The 19,854-nt window shown below is 45.1% G+C and overlaps 1 protein-coding gene across 1 annotated transcript in view; it reads right to left on the bottom strand.

Annotated features, from left to right (window-relative positions):
• LOC142290258 (multidrug and toxin extrusion protein 2-like) overlaps positions 1-17,747 on the bottom strand; it is a 190,575-nt gene extending 172,828 nt beyond the window's left edge. The window contains exon 1 of the mRNA XM_075334212.1: positions 17,604-17,747. Within this exon, the coding sequence (XP_075190327.1) occupies positions 17,604-17,747 (144 nt within the window). The remainder of the gene's footprint in view (positions 1-17,603) is intronic.
• Positions 17,748-19,854: the final 2,107 nt, after the last annotated feature.

Raw genomic sequence — 19,854 nt, forward strand, 5'->3', positions numbered from 1 at the left:
AGTTTAGGGCTGTATTTCAGAAAATGAAGTTTGGGAATTGGTCAGGATTAATGGTGTCCTCAGTGTTGAGAAATACAGTCAGAGACTTATCAATCATTATGTAATTCCATCAGGGAGGCATCTGATAGGCTTCGAATTTATTCTGCAGCAGAACAACAACCCCAAACATACAACCAATGTCACTAAGAACTATCTTCAGAGTAAAGAAGAACAAGGAGTCTTACAAGTGATGATATAGCCCCACGGAGCCCTGATCACGATATCATCAAATCTATTTGGGGTTACAAGAAGAAACAGGAACATTTGTGCAAGCCTGTTTCCCCAGAGCTATGGTTAGATCTCCAAGATGTTTGGAAGAAGATCTATGTTTAGTTCCTTCAAAAATGTGCTCAAATATTTAAATGCATTGATGATGTTTTGAAGGCTAAGGGGTACTTTGCACACTGCCACATCGCAAGCCGATGCTGCGATGCCGAGCGCGATAGTCCCCGCCCCCGTCGCAGCTGCGACGTTCATGGTGATAGCTGGCGTAGCGAACATTATCACTACGCCAGCTTCACATGCACTCACCTGGCCTGCGACGTCGCTCTGGCAGGCGAACTGCCTCCTTATCATGCAGCGTCATAGCGACGTCACACGGCAGGCGCCCAATAGAAGCGAAGGGGCGGAGATGAGCGGGACGTAAGCATCCCGCCCACCTCCTTCCTTCCGCATAGCTGGCGTGAGCCGCAGGACGCAGGTAAGGAGATGTTCCTCGCTCCTGCGGCTTCACACACAGCGATGTGTGATGCCGTTGGAACGAGGAACAACATCGTAACATTGGTCATTTCCAAATTATGGAAATGACCGACGCTGCACCGATGATACGATTACGACGCTTTTGCGCTCGTTAATCGTATCAAAAAGGCTTTACACACTACGATATCGCCTGCGACGCCGGATGTGCGTCACTTTCAATTTGACCCCACCGACATCGCACCTGCAATGTCGTAGTGTGCAAAGTGCCCCTAAAGGTGATCACACTAACTATTGCCTTGATTTATATTTCACTTTTTCTTGTTCACTTTGCATTTTGTTAATTGATAAAAATCAACTATTGACACTTCTTTTTTTAATGCATTCTTACTTTGCAATGTTTTTTCCACACCTGCCTAAAATTTTTCTACACTACTGTATACCTTATAATACCATTTATCAGTCCTAATCTTGACTAGTCAAGCTTAAAATGTCAATGACATGAGAGATTTGCTGGAGATCACTTAAAATTACATTGCAAAAATTATGCAACTTTTTGATTTTCCTATTTTTATGCCAGAAATATTGGTTGAAGAGCATGCATGTAATAAAGGGCTCCACAATCAGGGCAGAAATCAGAGGTGACAATGGGCATCCCTATCAAGTGCCATTAATTATATAGAATGGTTTTGGAAAGCAGTCCAAATATAACAACTTTGGCAGAAGAAAAAATAATAGAGGGCCAATATGTACAAAAGAATGTGATCTTTAAAGCCAAGATTACTTAGGACTGCTCTAAAATTTCCCAATTGAACCCGATCACATGTCTTCTCCGCATCCACAAAAAAAAGAGCAGGAAACGTGGATCACAGATTAATTACAGTATACAGGGAAGCTGAACGTCATGCCCCTAGAGCAGGGGTGGGTAATTAATTTTCCCAAGGAGCCACATGAGAGACTGTGACTGGTATGGAAGGCTGAACCATAGACTAAAATAATTCTGCTCAATATTAATATTAACTATAATTATTATTGTAAATTAATATTAAGGTATCACTTAATATTGAGAAAAATTAACTATGCTGATGTGATGCCCCTGGACTATTCAGGTCGTCACAGGGTACTGCACAAACTGCCCTCCCCATGCAGTATTCAAACCCCCCATAGTTATGGGTCTCTATCCTACAGTACTGCCTCCACCAGCATTCACAAATTCTAGATATACCTTGCACCACAACTGTCAGGTACACCAGTGAGCTGCTTAAGTAGGAATAGGGCCGCCCACCTAGGGGTCAGACAGGGAGGTGGGATGTGTCAAGTCAGTTCAGTGGTAGCCCTCGAACTGTGAGGAGCTCTGAGGAAGCTGGGAGTTGGAGCTCCCAGGGGAGAAGCAGACGGAGAAGTAAACTAGGTCGCAGATGGGGGTCTGGACCTAGAAAAGTCGGACTCGCGGTCAAAGGAGATTGAGGCTAGGTGCCTGGGACCCATCAAGAAGGACGGTCAGCAGCCTGGTCCTATCACCGGTCCGGGACCGAAGGCACGACGGGGTGCATGGACCCTAGGTCGGGGAGAAGCTTCAGGCAACCCTTTGCAATACAGGAGGACAGGGCCTTTATCAACTGTTCCCACCAGCTTAGAAATCGGGGGGCATTAGCGCAACGAGGGGGATAGGGCTTTCATAGCAAGCAGCCCACTGAAATCCCAAGCGTGAGCTCCTGAGAGCAGGCTCTTTCACTTAGCCACAGTGAGGAGCGGCGCCAGAATAGCTCCAAGCTACTGGGCCACAACTGACAATCTAAAACTTAGTGCCAGGAGGCAGCTTACGGACCACCGGCAGCACTGTAGAGGACGGGACCCAGAAGAGCTCCCCTCGAGCGGCAACAGCGTTCATAGACTTGGTTTACCCTATTGTCAGCATCTGCTTCATTGCTGAGTGAGTACCCAACTGACATCTGCACTGCGTCCCCGCATTCCCCACCAGAGTCCCGGGGCTACCCCTACGCGTGGAGGGCAACCTCACCTAGCTGCCCCACTCCATCACCCCAGGTACTCCCAATGGCAGCAGCGGTACTCCCAATTACCGTACACCACAGGTGGCATCACAAACTATACCAAATCCCCTGCAAATATTCCCTTTCCATTTGAGTGTGGCCCCTAAGCCACAGGGTCTGGAGACCCTCGAGCCACGAATGATCAACACCCCCGGATCCGAGCAGTTCGATCCGCTGCAGGGGCGGCACACTGACACGCCCCTATGTACAGTACAAACCCACACACAGCCCTTCCTATATACAGCATGAGCCCTCACAAAAACCCCTTAGATATAGTATGAGCCCCCACATATCTCCTATATACAATGTGAGCCTCTAAACATAGTCTATCATAGTATATAAAGAGAAGCTAAGGACATGGAGTCCAAAATGCGTCCTGGCTATATCTGAAGGATTTTAAATGGGACCCTCTTCTGAAGGAATTATTTTAACATGAAATGACTAAAAGTTTTGAATTTTATAAGGATCGTGAAGAGTTGCTAGATATCCCTCTCCTCTTCTCTATATACAGTATGAGTCCTCACATAAGCCTTTATATGCTGGATGAGCCCCCACATAGCTCAACTATACTGTATACAATGTGAGCCCCCACATAGCCTACCTATGTACAATATGAGCTCCCACATAGCCTATCTATTTACAGTGTGATCTCCCAAATAGTCATTCTATTGACAGTGTGATCCCTCACAAAGCCCCTCTATATACAGAGTGAGCCCCACACATCCCCCTATATACAGTATGTGCCCACACAGTCTCCTAAATACAGTATAGGTCCCACATTGACTCATAAATCCAGTATGAGCCCCCACATAGCCTCCTGTATACAGTATGAGCCCCACATAGTCTCCTAAATACAGTATGACCCTCAGATAGCTTCCTATATATATTATGAACCCTAAATAGCCTCATATTTACATTATAGACCCCACAAAGACTCCTATATACATTATTGGCACCACATAGCCTCATATATACAGTATGATCCCCTACTATATATATTATGAGCCCCACATAGCCTCCTATTTACAGCATGAGCCATCACATAGTATCCTAAATAATTTATGAGAACCATATAGCCTGCTATGTACATTATCAGCCCCACATTGCCTTCTATAAACATCTAGAGCCCTCACCCAGACAATTTTGTCTTTTCCATGAAAAATCATACTTTTATTTATCAAATGAGTGGCATAATGAATAGAAAATATAGTTCAGACATTGGCTAGGTTAGAAATAATGATTTTTACTTGAAATAATAATTTTCTCCTTCAAACTTTGCTTTCATCAAAGAATGCTCCCTTTGCAGCAATTACAGCTTTGCAGACCTTTGGCATTATAGCTGTTAATTTGTTGTAATCTGTAGATATATCACCCCATCCTTCCAGAAGCCCCTCTCACAAGTTGGATTGGTTTGATGGGCACTTTTTGCGAACCATACAGTCAAGCTGCTCCCAAAACAGCTCAATAGGGTTGAGATCTGGTGACTGGGCTGGCCATTCCATTACAGATAGAATACCAGCTGCCTGCTTCTTCCCTAAATAGTTCATGCATAATTTGGAGGTTTGATTTTGGTCATTGTCCTGTTGTAGGATGAATTTGGCTCCAATCAAGTGCTGTCCACAGGGTATTGCATGTCGTTGCAAAATGGAGTGATAGCCTTCCTTATTCAAAATCCCTTTTACCTTGAACAAATCTCCCACTTTACCAGCACCAAAGCAACCCCAGACCATCACATTACCTCCACCATGCTTGACAGATGGTGTCAGGCACTCTTCCAGCATCTTTTCAGTTGTTCTGCATCTCACAAATGTTCTTCTGTGTGATCCAAACACCTCAAACTTTGTTTCGTCTGTCCATAACACTTTTTTTCCAATCTTCCTCTGTCCAATGTCTGTGTTCTTTTGTCCATATTAATATGTTCCTTTTATTAGCTAGTCTCATATATGGCTTTATCTTTGCCACTCTGCCCTGAAGGCCAGCATCCCCGAGTCGCCTCTTCACTGTAGACGTTGACACTGGCATTTTGCGGATACTATTTAATGAAGCTGCCAGTTGAGGACCTGTGAGGCGTTGATTTCTCAAACTAGAGACTCTAATGTACTTGTCTTCTTGCTCAGTTGTGCAGTGGGGCCTCCCACTTCTCTTTCTATTCTGGTTAGAGCCTATTTGTGCTCTCCTCTGAAGGGAGTAGTACACACTGTTGTAGGAAATCTTCAGTTTCTTGGCAATTACTTGCATGGAATATCCTTCATTTCTAAGAACAAGAATAGACTGTCGAGTTTCACATGAAAGTTCTCTTTTTCTGGCCATTTTGAGAGTTTAATGGAACCAACAAATGTAATGCTCCAGATTCTCAACTAGCTCAAAGGAAGGTCAGTTTTATAGCTTCTCTAATCAGCAAAACTGTTTTCAGCTGTACTAACATACTTGCACAAGGGTTTTCACGGGATTTCTAAACATCCATTAGCCGTCTAACACAGTTAGCAAACACAATGTACCATTAGAACACTGGAGTGGTGGTTGTTGGAAATGGGCCTCTATACACCTATGTAGATATTGCATTAAAAAACAGACGTTTGAAGCTAGAATAGTCATTTACCACATTAACAATGTATAGAGTGTATTTCTGTTTAATTTATTTTCTGTGTCGAGACTCCTAACAGAGGCTCCACGGACCTTTTTTGATTTGCATACTTCCCAGGGGGCAATGCACCTAGGATATCACTGTGTTAAGCGCCTTTGCTGGCTGCCGGTAGTGTTTTCTCTGGCTGTTCCCCCCGAGATCAGTGATTGTTTTATCTTGCTGGTCTACTAGGCATTGCTCCCACCTAGCCAGAATCCTACTCCACACTAATGAGGGGCAATAAACAGCTGTCTGTGGATGGATACCTGGCCTTGGTATTTCCCTTGTCATATCTTTAAACTTGTCAAAGAGTTGGATATTGACTAATAGGGCCACTTAATATGGTGGTTATGGTGGTCTCCTAAAAAGAGACACTCCTTGGCTAGGTCCTTCCCGGAGGGATATCTGGCTATTTTCTTCCTCCTAACAGAGGCTATACGGACCTTACCTTACACGGACCTTTTTTGATTTGTTTAATTTAATGTTAACTTCATTGAAAAAAAAATGTGCTTTCCTTTCAAAAATAAGGAAATATCTAAGTGACCTTAAACTTTTGAACTGTAGCGTATTTTAGGAGCAATACATAGCCTCCTATACACATAACAAGCCTCCACATAGCCGGCTGTATATTTCATGAGCACCCACACAACCTCCTATATACATTCTGAGCCCAAACATAGCCTCATATATACAGTATGAGCCCCCAGATAGCCTCCTATATACAGTATGAGCCCCACAGCACATGCGATGATGTGACATCATCGCTTCTTATGTGGCTTACGCTGATTGGTGGAAGATGAAGCCAGTGGCTCCTCTTCCACCAATATATTCAACACTGTCTGCATCCTAAGGATGCAGATAATGGTGACATGAGAAAGCAAGCAGCGACGAAGGGCAAAGTGTTGCCTATGGGCTCCTTTTCTTAGTCCTTCGGTTGTCTCAGTCTGCGGGCCAGACTGGAATAACTAGAGGGTCCCATGTGGCCCATGGGCCGCACATTGCTCAGCCCTTCCCTAGAGAATGTGTAAAGCTTGACCTCTTGGTAAAGACCTTAAAAATAGCACTAAATATCTCTGGAACTATATGGCAGATTAAGAAAATAAACAAACAAAAAAATACAAAGTACTCAGTGGAAAAGTGGGAATAAAATGAGAGCAAAAACTTGCCACTTTTACCTCATGACAGGTTCTTTTAAATGGGTTTTCCCATGAATAAATTTAATATTAAAGTTGATTTTAATCAATAGAATCAATAGATCTTGGAATAATAATAAGTTCCACAATTGGATGTGTTTAAAAAAAATGTTTCAATGCTGAGGTAATCTTATATATGTGTCCCTGCCATAAACTGTGTAAGGCTATGTGCGCACTAGAAAAGTGATTTTTCTCAAGAAAATTTCTTGAGAAACTTCTGGGAGTTGAAGATTTCCGCACCTGCGGATAAATCCGCGGGAAAAACGCATGCGGATTTGCCGCGGATTTGCCGCGAATTTGCCGCGGATTTACCGCAGGTTGGTCCCTGCGGTTTTGCAATAAATAATATAGATAATTGATAGACAGATAATGGATACAGGGAAAGATGGATAGATGAATAGATAGATAGATAGATAGATGAATAGCTAGATAGATAGATGAGAAAGACCTATATAATGTCCCACCCCCCTGCATTTTCTAAGCTGGCACCCTTTAGTGACTTTCATGTGGCACTAAAGGGTGCTTAGCCTTGTATTTAGCCATAAAATAAATAAATAATTAAAAAAAAAAAACCGACGTGAGGTCCCCCCATCTTTTGTAGCCAGCTAGGGTAAAGCAGACGGCTGCAGCCTGCAGACCACAGCTGGCAGCTTCACCTTGGCTGGTAATCCAAAACAGAGGGCACCCCACGCTGTTATTTTACATTAAATAAATAATTTAAAACAAAAAACGTGGGGTCCCCCCCAAATTGCATCACCAGCCGAGGTAAAGCGGACAGCTGTGGTCTGGTATTCTCAGACTAGGGAGGTCCACTGTTATTGGACACTCCCCAGCCTAAAAATAGCAGGCCGCAGCCGCCCCAGAACTGGCGCATCCATTAGACGTGCCAATCCTGGCGCTTCGCCCCAACTCATCCTGTTGCCCTGGTGCGTTGGCAAACGAGGTAATATATGGGGTTGATGCCAGATGTGCAATGTCACCTGGCATCAAGCCCTGGGGTTGGTGAGGTCAGGCGTCTATCAGATACCCGACATCACCAACCCAGTCAGTAAGAAAAAAAAATAGACAACAAAAAAGTTTTATTTGAAAAAACACTCCCCAAAACATTCCCTCTTTCACCAATTTATTGAAAAGAACAATCAATTCCACGTCCGGCGTAATCCAATAAAGGGGGGGTCCCACGGCGATCCATACCATAGTCGCTGTCCCAGTCAATGAAGAACAGAATGTTCCCCATTGGCTGGGAGAGCAATGCAGTGACCTGAGCTAACATCAATAGCCCAGGTCACTGCATAGGATGCCGAGCGCTGCTGCCAGGAGGATAGATGAGATCATTACCTGCTGTGATCATCTCCTGTACTGCTGACGTCAGCGCTGTCACTGACTTCTATGCCCGCCGCCTTGTCAGAAGTATCGCGAGAGCCTGTGACGTCACTGCTAGTGACAGTCTCGGGCCGCTCGCGAGATGGGCATAGACAGCAGTGACCGCGGTGACGTCAGGAGGCAGGAGATCGTCACAGCAGGTAATGATCTCACCTCCTGACAGCAGTGATTGTCATCCCCGCAGCTGCCAGCACTGCAGGGTGTCAGTGTCTGCCTGCGCTGCCGCGTGACAGGCTGCTGACACTGCGGGCAGACACTGACACGCTGCAGTGCAGGCAGCCGCGAGGCTGGAGTGGGACACAGACTGCACGGGCACTTGGAGGTCACACGGAAGTGCTTCTGTGCAGCGTCCAGGGAGTGTGACGTCTGTGTTTACTCTGCTCCGCTTCCTCTTCCTGGCATAATGACATCACTTCCTGCAAAACCGCAGGCAGCAATGAGCATTACCGCAGGTAAATCGCGGCTATACCGGGGGTATACCGCACATCATTTGCTACCTGCGGTATACCCCCGGAATTTCGCAATTACATTACAGTGAATGGAGTGAAATTCCGGGGGTATTCTGCAGGTACCTGCGGAAAATAATGGACATGCTCATTTTCTCAAGAAATTTTCTCAAGAAATTCTTCTCAAGGAAATTTCTTGAGAAAAATCCACAGTGTGCGCACAGCTATTTTTTTTTCACATAGGATTTGCTGGGAATTGTCTGCATAAAGATTGCAGACATTTCTCAAGAAATTTCCACGGCAAATCCGCAGGTAAATCCACGGGTAAAACAAACTAGTGCGCACAGGGCCTAATGGCCATGTCTGACCGTACAGGAATATGGTCTGATCATACCACATCTCCTGGGCAGGGGAGGACATAAAAGAGAGAATACAGACATTACAGCATGGGATCACAGCTGATTCTTTTTGTAAGAGTACTGTTCCACTTGCGTTTTGCACCGACGAGTACAATCCGATAAAACATCGGACTACACTCGTACCAGTGCAAAACTATGGGGCAGTGTCCATCTGTGATTGAGTTTTCATGTCATATTGGCCTGAGAAATTAATTGCAGCATGCTGTGTTTGGCAGCGATTCTTGGCTGACACGCACCCATACAAGTCTATGGGAGAGTGGGAAACATTGCACTGCACTGGCATGTCATCCGAGTGCAGTGCGATATACGCAGATACAGGCCAGGGAGGAGATGGGGAGAAAGTGTTCCCTCCCTCTTCTCCGGAGCTGTGACCTGATCGCAAGATCAGATCACAGTCGCATGACCCTCGGTTCACGCTCGCAGCAGAGGGTCATTAGCATATCGCTTCCGATGCTCTCGCACCGGCAGCTATGCGCAAGTGGAATTGTTCCCTAAGGTAAAGCATTTCCCTGCCTGTGTTTACAAAATGTTTTACCTCAAAGAATGAATTACACCGTGCGCAGTATTATTAGGCAAGTTGTATTTTAGAGGATTTTTTTATTATTGATCAACAACTATGTTCTCAATCAACCCAAAAGACTCATAAATATCAAAGCTTAATATTTTTGGAAGTTGGAGTGTTTTGTTTTTTTTTTTAAGATTTGCCTATCTTAGGAGGATATCTGTTTGTGCAGGTAACTATTACTGGGCAGAATTATTAGGCAACTTAATAAAAACCAAATATATGTCCATCTCACTTGTTTATTTTCACCAGGTAAAACAATATAACTGCACAAAATTTAGAAATAAACATTTCTGACATGAAAAAACAAAACCCACAAAAATTAGTGACCAATATAGCCATCTTTCTTTATCATGACATTCAACAGCCTACCACTCATAGATTCTGTCAGTTGCTTGATCTGTTTACGATCAACATTGCGTGCAGCAGCCACCACAGCCTTCCAGACACTGTTCCGAAAGGTGTACTGTTTTCCCTCCCTGTAGATCTCACATTTTATAAGGGCCACATGTTCTCTATGGGGTTCAGATCAGGTGAACAAGGGGGTCATGTCATTATTTTTTCATCTTTTAGACCTTTACTGGCCAGCCACACTGTTGAGTAGTTGGATGTTTTTCTTGAACGATACCGACCTCTTCCTGTACCACTGCTTGAAGAAGTTGTCTTCCAGAAACTGGCAGTAGGTCTGGGAGTTGAGCTTCACTCCATCCTCAACCCAAAAAGGTCCCACAAGTTCATCTTTGATGATACCAGCCCATACCAGTACCCCACCTCCACCTTGCTGGTGTCTGAGTCGGAGTGGAGCTCTCCGCCCTTTACTGATCCAGCCTCTGGCCCATCCATCTGGCCCATCAAGAGTCACTCTCATTTCATCAGTCCATAAAACCTTTGAAAAATCAGTCTTAAGATATTTCTTGCCCAGTCTTGACGTTTTATCTTATGTTCCTTGTTCAAAGTTGGTCATTTTTCAGCCTTCCTTACCATGGCCATGTCCCTGAGTATGGCACACCTTGTGCTTTTTGATACTCCAGTAACGTTGAAGCTCTGAAATATGGCCAAACTGGTGGCAAATGGCTTCTTGGCAGCTTCACGCTTGATTTTCCTCAATTCATGGGCAGTTATTTTGCGCCTTTTTTGCCCAACATGCTTCTTGTACCCCTGTTGGTTATTTGCCATGAAACACTTGATTGTTTGCTGATCACGCTTCAAAAGTTTGGCAATTTCAAGACTGCTGCATCCCTCTGCAAGATATCTTACAATTTTGGACTTTTCAGAGCCTGTCAAATCTCTCTTCTGACCCATTTTGCAAAAGGAAAGGAAGTTGCCTAATAATTAAGCACACCTTATATAGGGTGTTGATGTCATTACATCACACCCCTTCTCATTACAGAGATGCACACATCACCTGATTTACTTAATTGGTAGTTGGCTCTCAAGCCTATACAGCTTGGAGAAGGACAACATGTATAAAAATTATCATGTGATCAAAATACTCATTTGCCTAATAATTCTGCACACAGTGTATTTGTGATCCCGTGATGTAATGTCTGTATACTTTCTTACTTACTCCCCCGCCCAAGAGATGTGATGTGATCAGACCATGTCCTTGTACGGTTAGAAACAGCCATTACAAAGTATATAGGAGAGATACATGTATAAAATTATCTTACCAAATGAACCTTTTCTTTTAAACACATCTAATTGAGGAAATTATTATTATTCCATGATCTATTTATTAAAATGAACTTTGTTCATGAGGAAAACCGCATTAGGCCCTGTGCGCACTGGAAAACGGAATTTTCTTAAGAAAATTCCGCAGGGTCTGAATGTGGTTTGCCGTGGTTTGCTGCAGTTTTACCGCGGTATTGTTCGCGGTATTGCTGCGGTTTTGCCGCATGCGGGTTGGTACATGTGCTTTAATGCATTCAATGCAATAAAACACATTGAAAAAAAAAAGAAAAAAAAAAAAGTAATTTCCTTCTGAGATAGATAGCAGACAGATAAATAGATAAATAGACAGATAGAAGAATAAATAGAGGGATAGACAGAGGGATAGACAGAGGGATAGATAGTGTCCCTGTGAGCACACGCTGCATTTCTCCCGAGCGGTAATGTGTTGTTCACATTATCGGCCGTGGAAAATGCCCTGTGGTTTCCTCTCTGCAGTCTCGCTGCGAGGCTGCATTCAGCGCTGTGTGTCAGTCGCAGCTAGATGCAAGCATCACAGGATGTGGATTACGTCGGAGCTGTGTGTTTTGGGGAGGGGTTAATAAAATGGTGAGCCAGGGGCTTTTTTGTGTTTTATTTAAAATAAAGGATTTTTCGTTGTGTGTGTTTTTTTTTTTACTTTACTTACGGGTTGATCATGTCAGCTGTCACATAGACGCTGCCATGATCAAGCCTGGACTTAGTGGCGGCGATGCGCCACCATTAACTCCTTATATTACCCTGATTTGCCACTGCATCACAGCAACAGAAAGAGCTGGGGACACTCCAGTACTGCCGCATAATGGATGCGACAGTCCCAGGGCAGCTGCGGCTGATATTCTCGGCTGCGGGAGGAGGGGGCATTAACCCTGCCCCGCGCCCTCCCCAGCCTGAGAATACCGGGCCGCCGCCATGTTCTTACCTCGGCTGGATGGTAAAAATACGGCGGAGCCCACGTGTTTTTTTTTCTATATGTCCGTTTGCTTTCTATGTGTATTCTATATGTCTGTGTGTGTGTGATGTGTGTGTATTGTATGTCTGTGTCTGTGATGTGTGTGTATTGTATGTCTGTGTCTGTGATATGTGTGTGTTTACTCTCTGCTCCGCTTCCTCTTCCTGTCATAATGACATCACTTCCCTGCAAACCGCAGGGCAGCGATGAACATTACCGCAGGTAAACCGCGAAATACCAGAGGGAATAACGCAGGAAAATGCAATGAACCGCACAGAATTTTCTGCCTGCGTTATTCCCTGCGGAATTTCTTGATTACATGGCAGTCAATGGAGTGAAATCCTGCAGCGACGTGCGGAAAAGAAGTGACATGCAATTGTTTTTGCTGCAGGATTCCCGCAGCAAAACATGCAGCTGTCAAAATCCGCATAGTGCGCACAGCATTTTTTTTTCCCATAGGTTTTGCTGGTGAATCACTGCAGAGATGTTATGAACATAACATTCAGCGAAACATGCAGCAAAACCGCAGGAAATCCGCGGCAAAAACCGGCAAGTGCGCACAGGGCCTTAAAGCTGGAATCACTCTACCGAATGACATGTATGAGGATTGCATCGGACTGCCCACATCGGCTCTCCTGTGCAGCTGTCACGCTTGAGTCAATAGAGCCGCTGCGGGCAGTGCAATGCAATCCTCACTCCAGTCACACAGTAGTGTGACACAAGCATGCGTCTAAGTGCCTTTCTGTACTTTATGAGAAATTCCACATGTCAGATACAGTGGAATCTAACTTACAGGATGCTGCACAATAGATATTGTAAATACAGCACTAAGTTCATAGACTGCAAAGCTCTTGTTATATTAAAATCAAGTGACTCCAGTAGTAGTTGCCAATGTTACTGTAGTGACCTGGAACAGGAAAATACAGATGCTATTTCACCAACTATCTTTATTGCCAGATTGCATTTACAGGGGATAGAGCAGCGGCTTGTTTTCTGCTCTGCTCTGTTGACAGGGGGTGTGACTGCCGATGTGATGCTAATTGACAGCTGGCTTCTTGCTAATTAACTGCCAGAGGCTGTCAATCAACATGAATATAAATAAGAAAGCCGCGGAGACACCATCACGTGTTTCTCAACGCTGCCAGGAAACTAGCCAGGTCTTTCACCGGGAAGGAACAACTACGGGAAGGGCAGTCTCCAGTCAAGGAGACCACCTATACCAAACATGGTATCCATCCACAGACAGCCGTTTCGGGGTATTTGCCCCTCATCAGTGTGGAGTAGGAATCTGGCTAGTGGGGGATATGTTGATCTCCCTAAGGTCAACAATGCTTGCTTAAGTAGTCTTTTACTAGGCATTGCCCCCCACTAGCCAGATTCCTACTCCACACTGATGAGGGGCAAATACCCTGAAACGGCTGTCTGTGGATGGATACCATGTTTAGTATAGGTGGTCTCCTTGACTGGAGACTGCCCTTCTCGTGGTTGTTCCTTCCCGGTGAAAGACCTGGCTAGTTTCCTGGCAGCGTTGAGAAACACGTGATGGTGTCTCTGCGGCTTTCTTATTTGCATACTTCCCAGGGGGCATTGCTCTAGAATCACTGCGTTGAGAAACACGTGATGGTGTCTCCGCAGTGGATATGTTGATCTCCCTAAGGTCAACAATGCTTGCTTAAGTAATCAACATGAATATGGCAGCCATACCTGGTTGACTGAGCAGCCGGAAAGAAGAGGAGCTGCTCTGTTGATTTGGAGCAACTGAAGTGCCCTCCGAAGTGGTCAGCGACCGCTCTGTGCCGCCACCGGGTACAACAGGCAAGGATTTGCCTCTGTTAGAAACTATCTGCCTGTTAGCTTTTAGGCACATATTAAAAAAAAAAAGTCCTGGAGAACCCCTTTAATAACTGAAAACCACAATATCCCTAAAGCATATGGTCAGAAATTTTATAGACTGCAATCACTGATTAAATTTTTAACCCACGACATTAACCATAATAATGGTCAAAAAAAGTGACTCAAAGTCCAAATATATAAATAGAATATTTTTAATAGAATCAAGATAGATACAACAAATAGGTGCTTCAAGATTGAACATTAAAACACTGGGGATGATTGGATGTGTTACAGGGCCAAACCATAAGTATGATTACCAATGCAGACCCATATTACATTAAAACATTTCTAATATGTCTACAAATATATGCAAGTAACACGCTGCAATGGTAATATTGTAGATATATGTGCATGAAATAATATCAACCACGTGATACAATAATAATTTATCAGTGGCACAAATACAGCCAAGTAAGAAACAACTTTTTTTGCCACAGTAAATAACAAACAAGGTATTATCTTAGCATAAATGGCAGTATATGTCGCGGGCGGGAAGGGGAAGCTGCGCTCACCACGCTCGGGTCCGGCGCTGCTGCTGCTGCTCAGTGGCTCGAGTGGTGGGCCGGATCCGAGGACTCGAGCGGCGCTCCGCTCCTCGCCCGTGAGTGAAAGGGGAATAGTTTTTGGGGTTTGGGAAGTCGGTCCGTGACGCCACCCACCATTGTGGTGAGGTTGGGACACCACAGCTGCTCTGGACGGGGATCCTGGGAGCGATGACAGGGAGCAGCTGAGATGTTTCTCTCCCCTCCGTGGGTAGGGGGTTTTGGTGGTCCCGGGGCCCGGTGATGGTGACTGGAAGGTGGATGGCGGGGTTTGGTGAGGTGCAGGGTCGCGGGGGCAGCGCGGTGCCAGACGGCACGGTGGTACTCACTCAGCCAATAACGTAGACGGAGTCTCTGGTAAAACAAACGGCTGGATGGACGGGTCCCGCAGCCGGCTGCGGTGGTCACTCCCGGTAGGTTGGCGGTGACTGCCTCTCCCTGCACCTGTGATGTGTTTTCGGTTCCGATGGCTTCCCACCGGTAACCCGCTCCCCAGTGGTGTATTTGCCAGAGGAGCCCCTTTTGCCCGCAGGCTCTGGCCCTGGGAAATCTAGCTGTGGCGGTAGCTGTATTTCCCTTCACGGTTGAGCGGTTGCCTTCAGTCGGGTCTTTGCTGCTGGGAAACCCCGGAGGTTCCCGTCGCTGATGGATTTGACCGGTTTTACGGCGACTCCAAGCCTGGTCGGGGTCCGTAAGCCCTGCCGAATGGTGCTGGCTTCTCTTCGCTCCCCGGTTCGGTACCGGCGGGCCACCACCCGTCCCCAGTCCTTACGGTTATGCGTCAATCGGCCTCTCCTGCAGACGGTCACCACCGTCTGCCAACCTTGCTCTTACGTGCCCGGGCCATGTACCCGGACAAAGTCAGTCTGCTCTTTCTCCTCAACTACCACTTCCCTCTTGCTCCTCCAAACCCTATCTGACCTCCTTTTCCCGCCTCCAGGACTGTGAACTCCTCAGTGGGTGGGGCCAACTGCCTGGCTCCACCCCACCTGGTGTGGACATCAGCCCCTGGAGGGAGGCAACAAGGATTTGTGTGTGTGACTGATGTGCCTAACCGGGGTGTGGGGTGTGTTGTTGTAGTACCTGTGACGTCCTGGTTTGTCCAGGGCGCCACATATACATATACACATTATGTAAAGCACATGATAATGCGCAATGCATGAAGTATGTAACAAAAGGCAAGTAGAGAAAGGGCTGTTGTTATTGTATGTCACTAGAAAATAACCATTGACTGTAAAGCACTGTGAAATTAACAGCGCTATATAAATGAATAAAATTATTATTATTATTAATAATTATTATTAATTACTTAAATGCACATCATACCTGTCAGAGTGTATGTAAGCAAACATTGTTGACCTTAGGGAGATGAACATATCCACTGTGGAGACACCATCACGTGTTTCTCAATGCAGTGATTCTAGAGCAACGCCCCCTGGGAAGTATGCAAATAAGAAAGCCGCGGAGACCCCATCACGTGTTTCTCAACGCTGCCAGGAAACTAGCCAGGTCTTTCACCGGGAAGGAACAACCACGGGAAGGGCAGTCTCCAGTCAAGGAGACCACCTATACCAAACATGGTATCCATCCACAGACAGCCGTTTCGGGGTATTTGCCCCTCATCAGTGTGGAGTAGGAATCTGGCTAGTGGGGGCAATGCCTAGTAAAAGACTACTTAAGCAAGCATTGCTGACCTTAGGGAGATCAACATATCCACTGTGGAGACACCATCACGTGTTTCTCAACGCAGTGATTCTAGAGCAACGCCCCCTGGGAAGTATGCAAATAAGAAAGCCGCGGCGACACCATCACGTGTTTCTCAACACTGCCAGGAAACTAGCCAGGTCTTTCAACAGGAAGGCACAACCACGGGAAGGGCAGTCTCCAGTCAAGCAGACCACCTATACCAAATATGGTATCCATCCACAGACAGCCGTTTCGGGGTATTTGCCCCTCATCAGTGTGGAGTAGGAATCTGGCTAGTGGGGGCAATGCCTAGTAAAAGACTACTTAAGCAAGCATTGTTGACCTTAGGGAGATCAACATATCCACTATGGAGACACCATCACGTGTTTCTCAACGCAGTGATTCTAGAGCAACGCCCCCTGGGAAGTATGCAAATAAGAAAGCCGCGGAGACACCATCACGTGTTTCTCAACGCTGCCAGGAAACTAGCCAGGTCTTTCACCGGGAAGGAACAACCACGGGAAGGGCAGTCTCCAGTCAAGGAGACCACCTATACCAAACATGGTATCCATCCACAGACTTGCAAATAAGAAAGCCGCGGAGACACCATCACGTGTTTCTCAACGCTGCCAGGAAACTAGCCAGGTCTTTCACCGGGAAGGAACAACCACGGGAAGGGCAGTGGTTGTTCCTTCCCGGTGAAAGACCTGGCTAGTTTCCTGGCAGCGTTGAGAAACACGTGATGGTGTCTCCGCGGCTTTCTTATTTGCATACTTCCCAGGGGGCGTTGCTCTAGAATCACTGCGTTGAGAAACACGTGATGGTGTCTCCTCAGTGGATATGTTGATCTCCCTAAGGTCAACAATGCTTGCTTAAGTAGTCTTTTACTAGGCATTGCCCCCACTAGCCAGATTCCTACTCCACACTGATGAGGGGCAAATACCCCGAAACGGCTGTCTGTGGATGGATACCATGTTTGGTATAGGTGGTCTCCTTGACTGGAGACTGCCCTTCCCATGGTTGTTCCCTCCTGGTGAAAGACCTGGCTAGTTTCCTGGCAGCGTTGAAAAACACGTGATGGTGTCTCCGCGGCTTTCTTATTTGTCAGAGTGTATGGTCCTTGTGCCACATCCACGTCCCAACCCCTTTAATAACTGGCAGCAACCATACTAGCCATTATGTGTATTACACTTATAAAATATCTAATATAACACAAGAGTCTTAGGAAAAATACAATATCAGCTAATAATAAAAATTCAATTATATTTAATAGAAGTAATTCTTTATATTTTTAATATTTACATACAAATTAATCAATATGACCCTTCAAATTTGTGTGAATATGCATTTCTGCATTACTACTTATGTATACTGTGTACATATCTACATATTTCGTGAAATTATTACTTACCATAGGTATGGCCAATGCAAGCAGATCTTTTGCTTCATTACAGAATCCATCAATTGCAAAACAACATAAGAGTTTCTTAAATCCAGTCGATTCGCCTGAAAGTGGGGAGGTCTCGCAAGGTTGATCTTTCTTCCTTGCCTTCATCGCTGACTGTACATGTACATTCATGAGACTGGAGTTCTAACTATGCTGTGTGGACTAGTGAAGAGAAAAAGAATGGGGAAACCATAAAACTCACAAAACAGCTCTTCACTGTAAAAGGTGGAGTTAACACAGTATGCTTTAAGCAAATACTTCATTGGGAGGGGAATCTAGAGAAACCTGAAGACCGAGCACTAACATTACTGTTAACATGCTACAATGTAAAAGATTAATTATTTTATATTTATATAAAATTTATAATTTTTGGTAAGTTTAATATTGATAACCAATATACCAAATCCCCCAAAATATTAGACAAAACCAAAATACTGACAATATAAAGTATTAATGGTGTGAAAATAACTTTTAACAGTTAAATGATTTATAAAGAAAAAACTCAGAACCCAATTATGGAGATTGTTCAGGCATGGGGCGCAAGTCTGACGTAAAGGGTGCTTTACACGAGATGACGGATTGTACGATGCATCGTCGGGGTCATGGTTTTCGTGACGCAAATCCGGCATCGTACACGACGTTGTCTCGTGTGAAACCTCTGAGCGACGCAGTATCGCTCACAAATCGTGAGTCGTGTACTTGTCGCTCAGTTTCATAATATCGTTTATTTTTTCCCGCAGCAGGTTGTTCATCGTTCCTGTGGCAGCACACGGCGCTCCGTGTGACACCACGGGAACGATGAACACAGCTTACCTGCTTCCCGAGGCTCCCGCCGGCAGTGCGGAAGGAAAGAGGTGGGCGGGATGTTTACATCTCGCTCATCTCCGCCCCTCCGCTTCTATTGGCCGGCCGCTGTGTGATGTCGCTGTGACGCCAAACGTCCCTCCCCATTCAGGAAGTGGACGTTCGCTGCCAACAGCAAAGTTGCTCAGCAGGTAAGTACGTGTGACGGGGGTTTCACGACTTTGTGCGACACGGGCAGCGATTTGCCCGTGACGCACAAACGACGGGGGCGGGTACGATCGATTGTGAAATCGGTCGTCCCGTGTAAAGCAGGCTTTACTCCATGTGACAGCAGATGTGAATTCTCACTGCGCACACACTGCATTTACAATTTGTGATTTGCATACTTTCTGCCACAATTCTCACTAGACATGACCGGCCGTGCTCCATACACCTCAATTGAGTGAGACCACGCATGACTAGTAGGCAAGTGACCAGGTGTATGCAAACACATATTTGTGATCATGCTCCTGCCTGCTGCGGTGCTGGTACCTGAGAATCCCGACACTGGAAGATATGACACTAATACAAAGTAAGCTTTAATTATTACTTACTGTATTACTGTAAAGTGCTTTCACACTGTGCTCCTCTCCCCGTTCAGTGGTCCCGTTGGGGCTTCCGCCCAAACAAAACCGGATTTGGATGTATACGCAAACGGGGCCACTGACTATAATGGTGCAGATGGAGTAACTGTGTGCTCTGTTGAGCACCATTTTCGGGGGTACATGCTAATTGGAGGACACCCAGACGCAGTCCCCCCAGGTGAGTATAATAAAGGTCTTTTTTTACATTATACAGAGTGGCCTGAGCACTTATATTCAGTTATCTGAGGGCTCACTGGTGGTGGCCGCAGCTCCTGGTTAAAATCCTGGTGATAGGTTCTCAATAAATAATATAGTATTTAATATAGTATAAAACAACTCTTTTTCCTGTGAAACATTGTGCTGGGGCTTAATGTATGCATAATACACTTGCTATTCATTTGTTAACCCTTTGCTTACCTTAGCCTCTGCACAGTGACTCTGGGATTTCAAATTGCATAAATCATACAATATAGTTTTTGGGGTGGTAAATAATCTCTCACTAACAAAAATTAATGCAAAAGAAACAAATGACTATAGTAAACCTTTTACCTGTATCAACCATGTGTCATTAGTTCTTGTAGTGTACTACATCCCAATTATTTTATCAAATTGCTTTTTATCCTGGTTGTATTATGAGATATTAAATAATAAATTAATATTTTTAACTACTTGATAGTGTTTTTGTTTATAGTAATTGCACTTTAAATATTAAGATAACAATTAAAATAAGATAGCAGCCATGTCTTCTTATACGTCTCATAACCACAGATAATGTCTAGACACCCTCT

The sequence above is a fragment of the Anomaloglossus baeobatrachus genome, chromosome 2, assembly GCF_048569485.1.
Source record: "Anomaloglossus baeobatrachus isolate aAnoBae1 chromosome 2, aAnoBae1.hap1, whole genome shotgun sequence".
NCBI classification, from domain to species: domain Eukaryota; kingdom Metazoa; phylum Chordata; class Amphibia; order Anura; family Aromobatidae; genus Anomaloglossus; species Anomaloglossus baeobatrachus.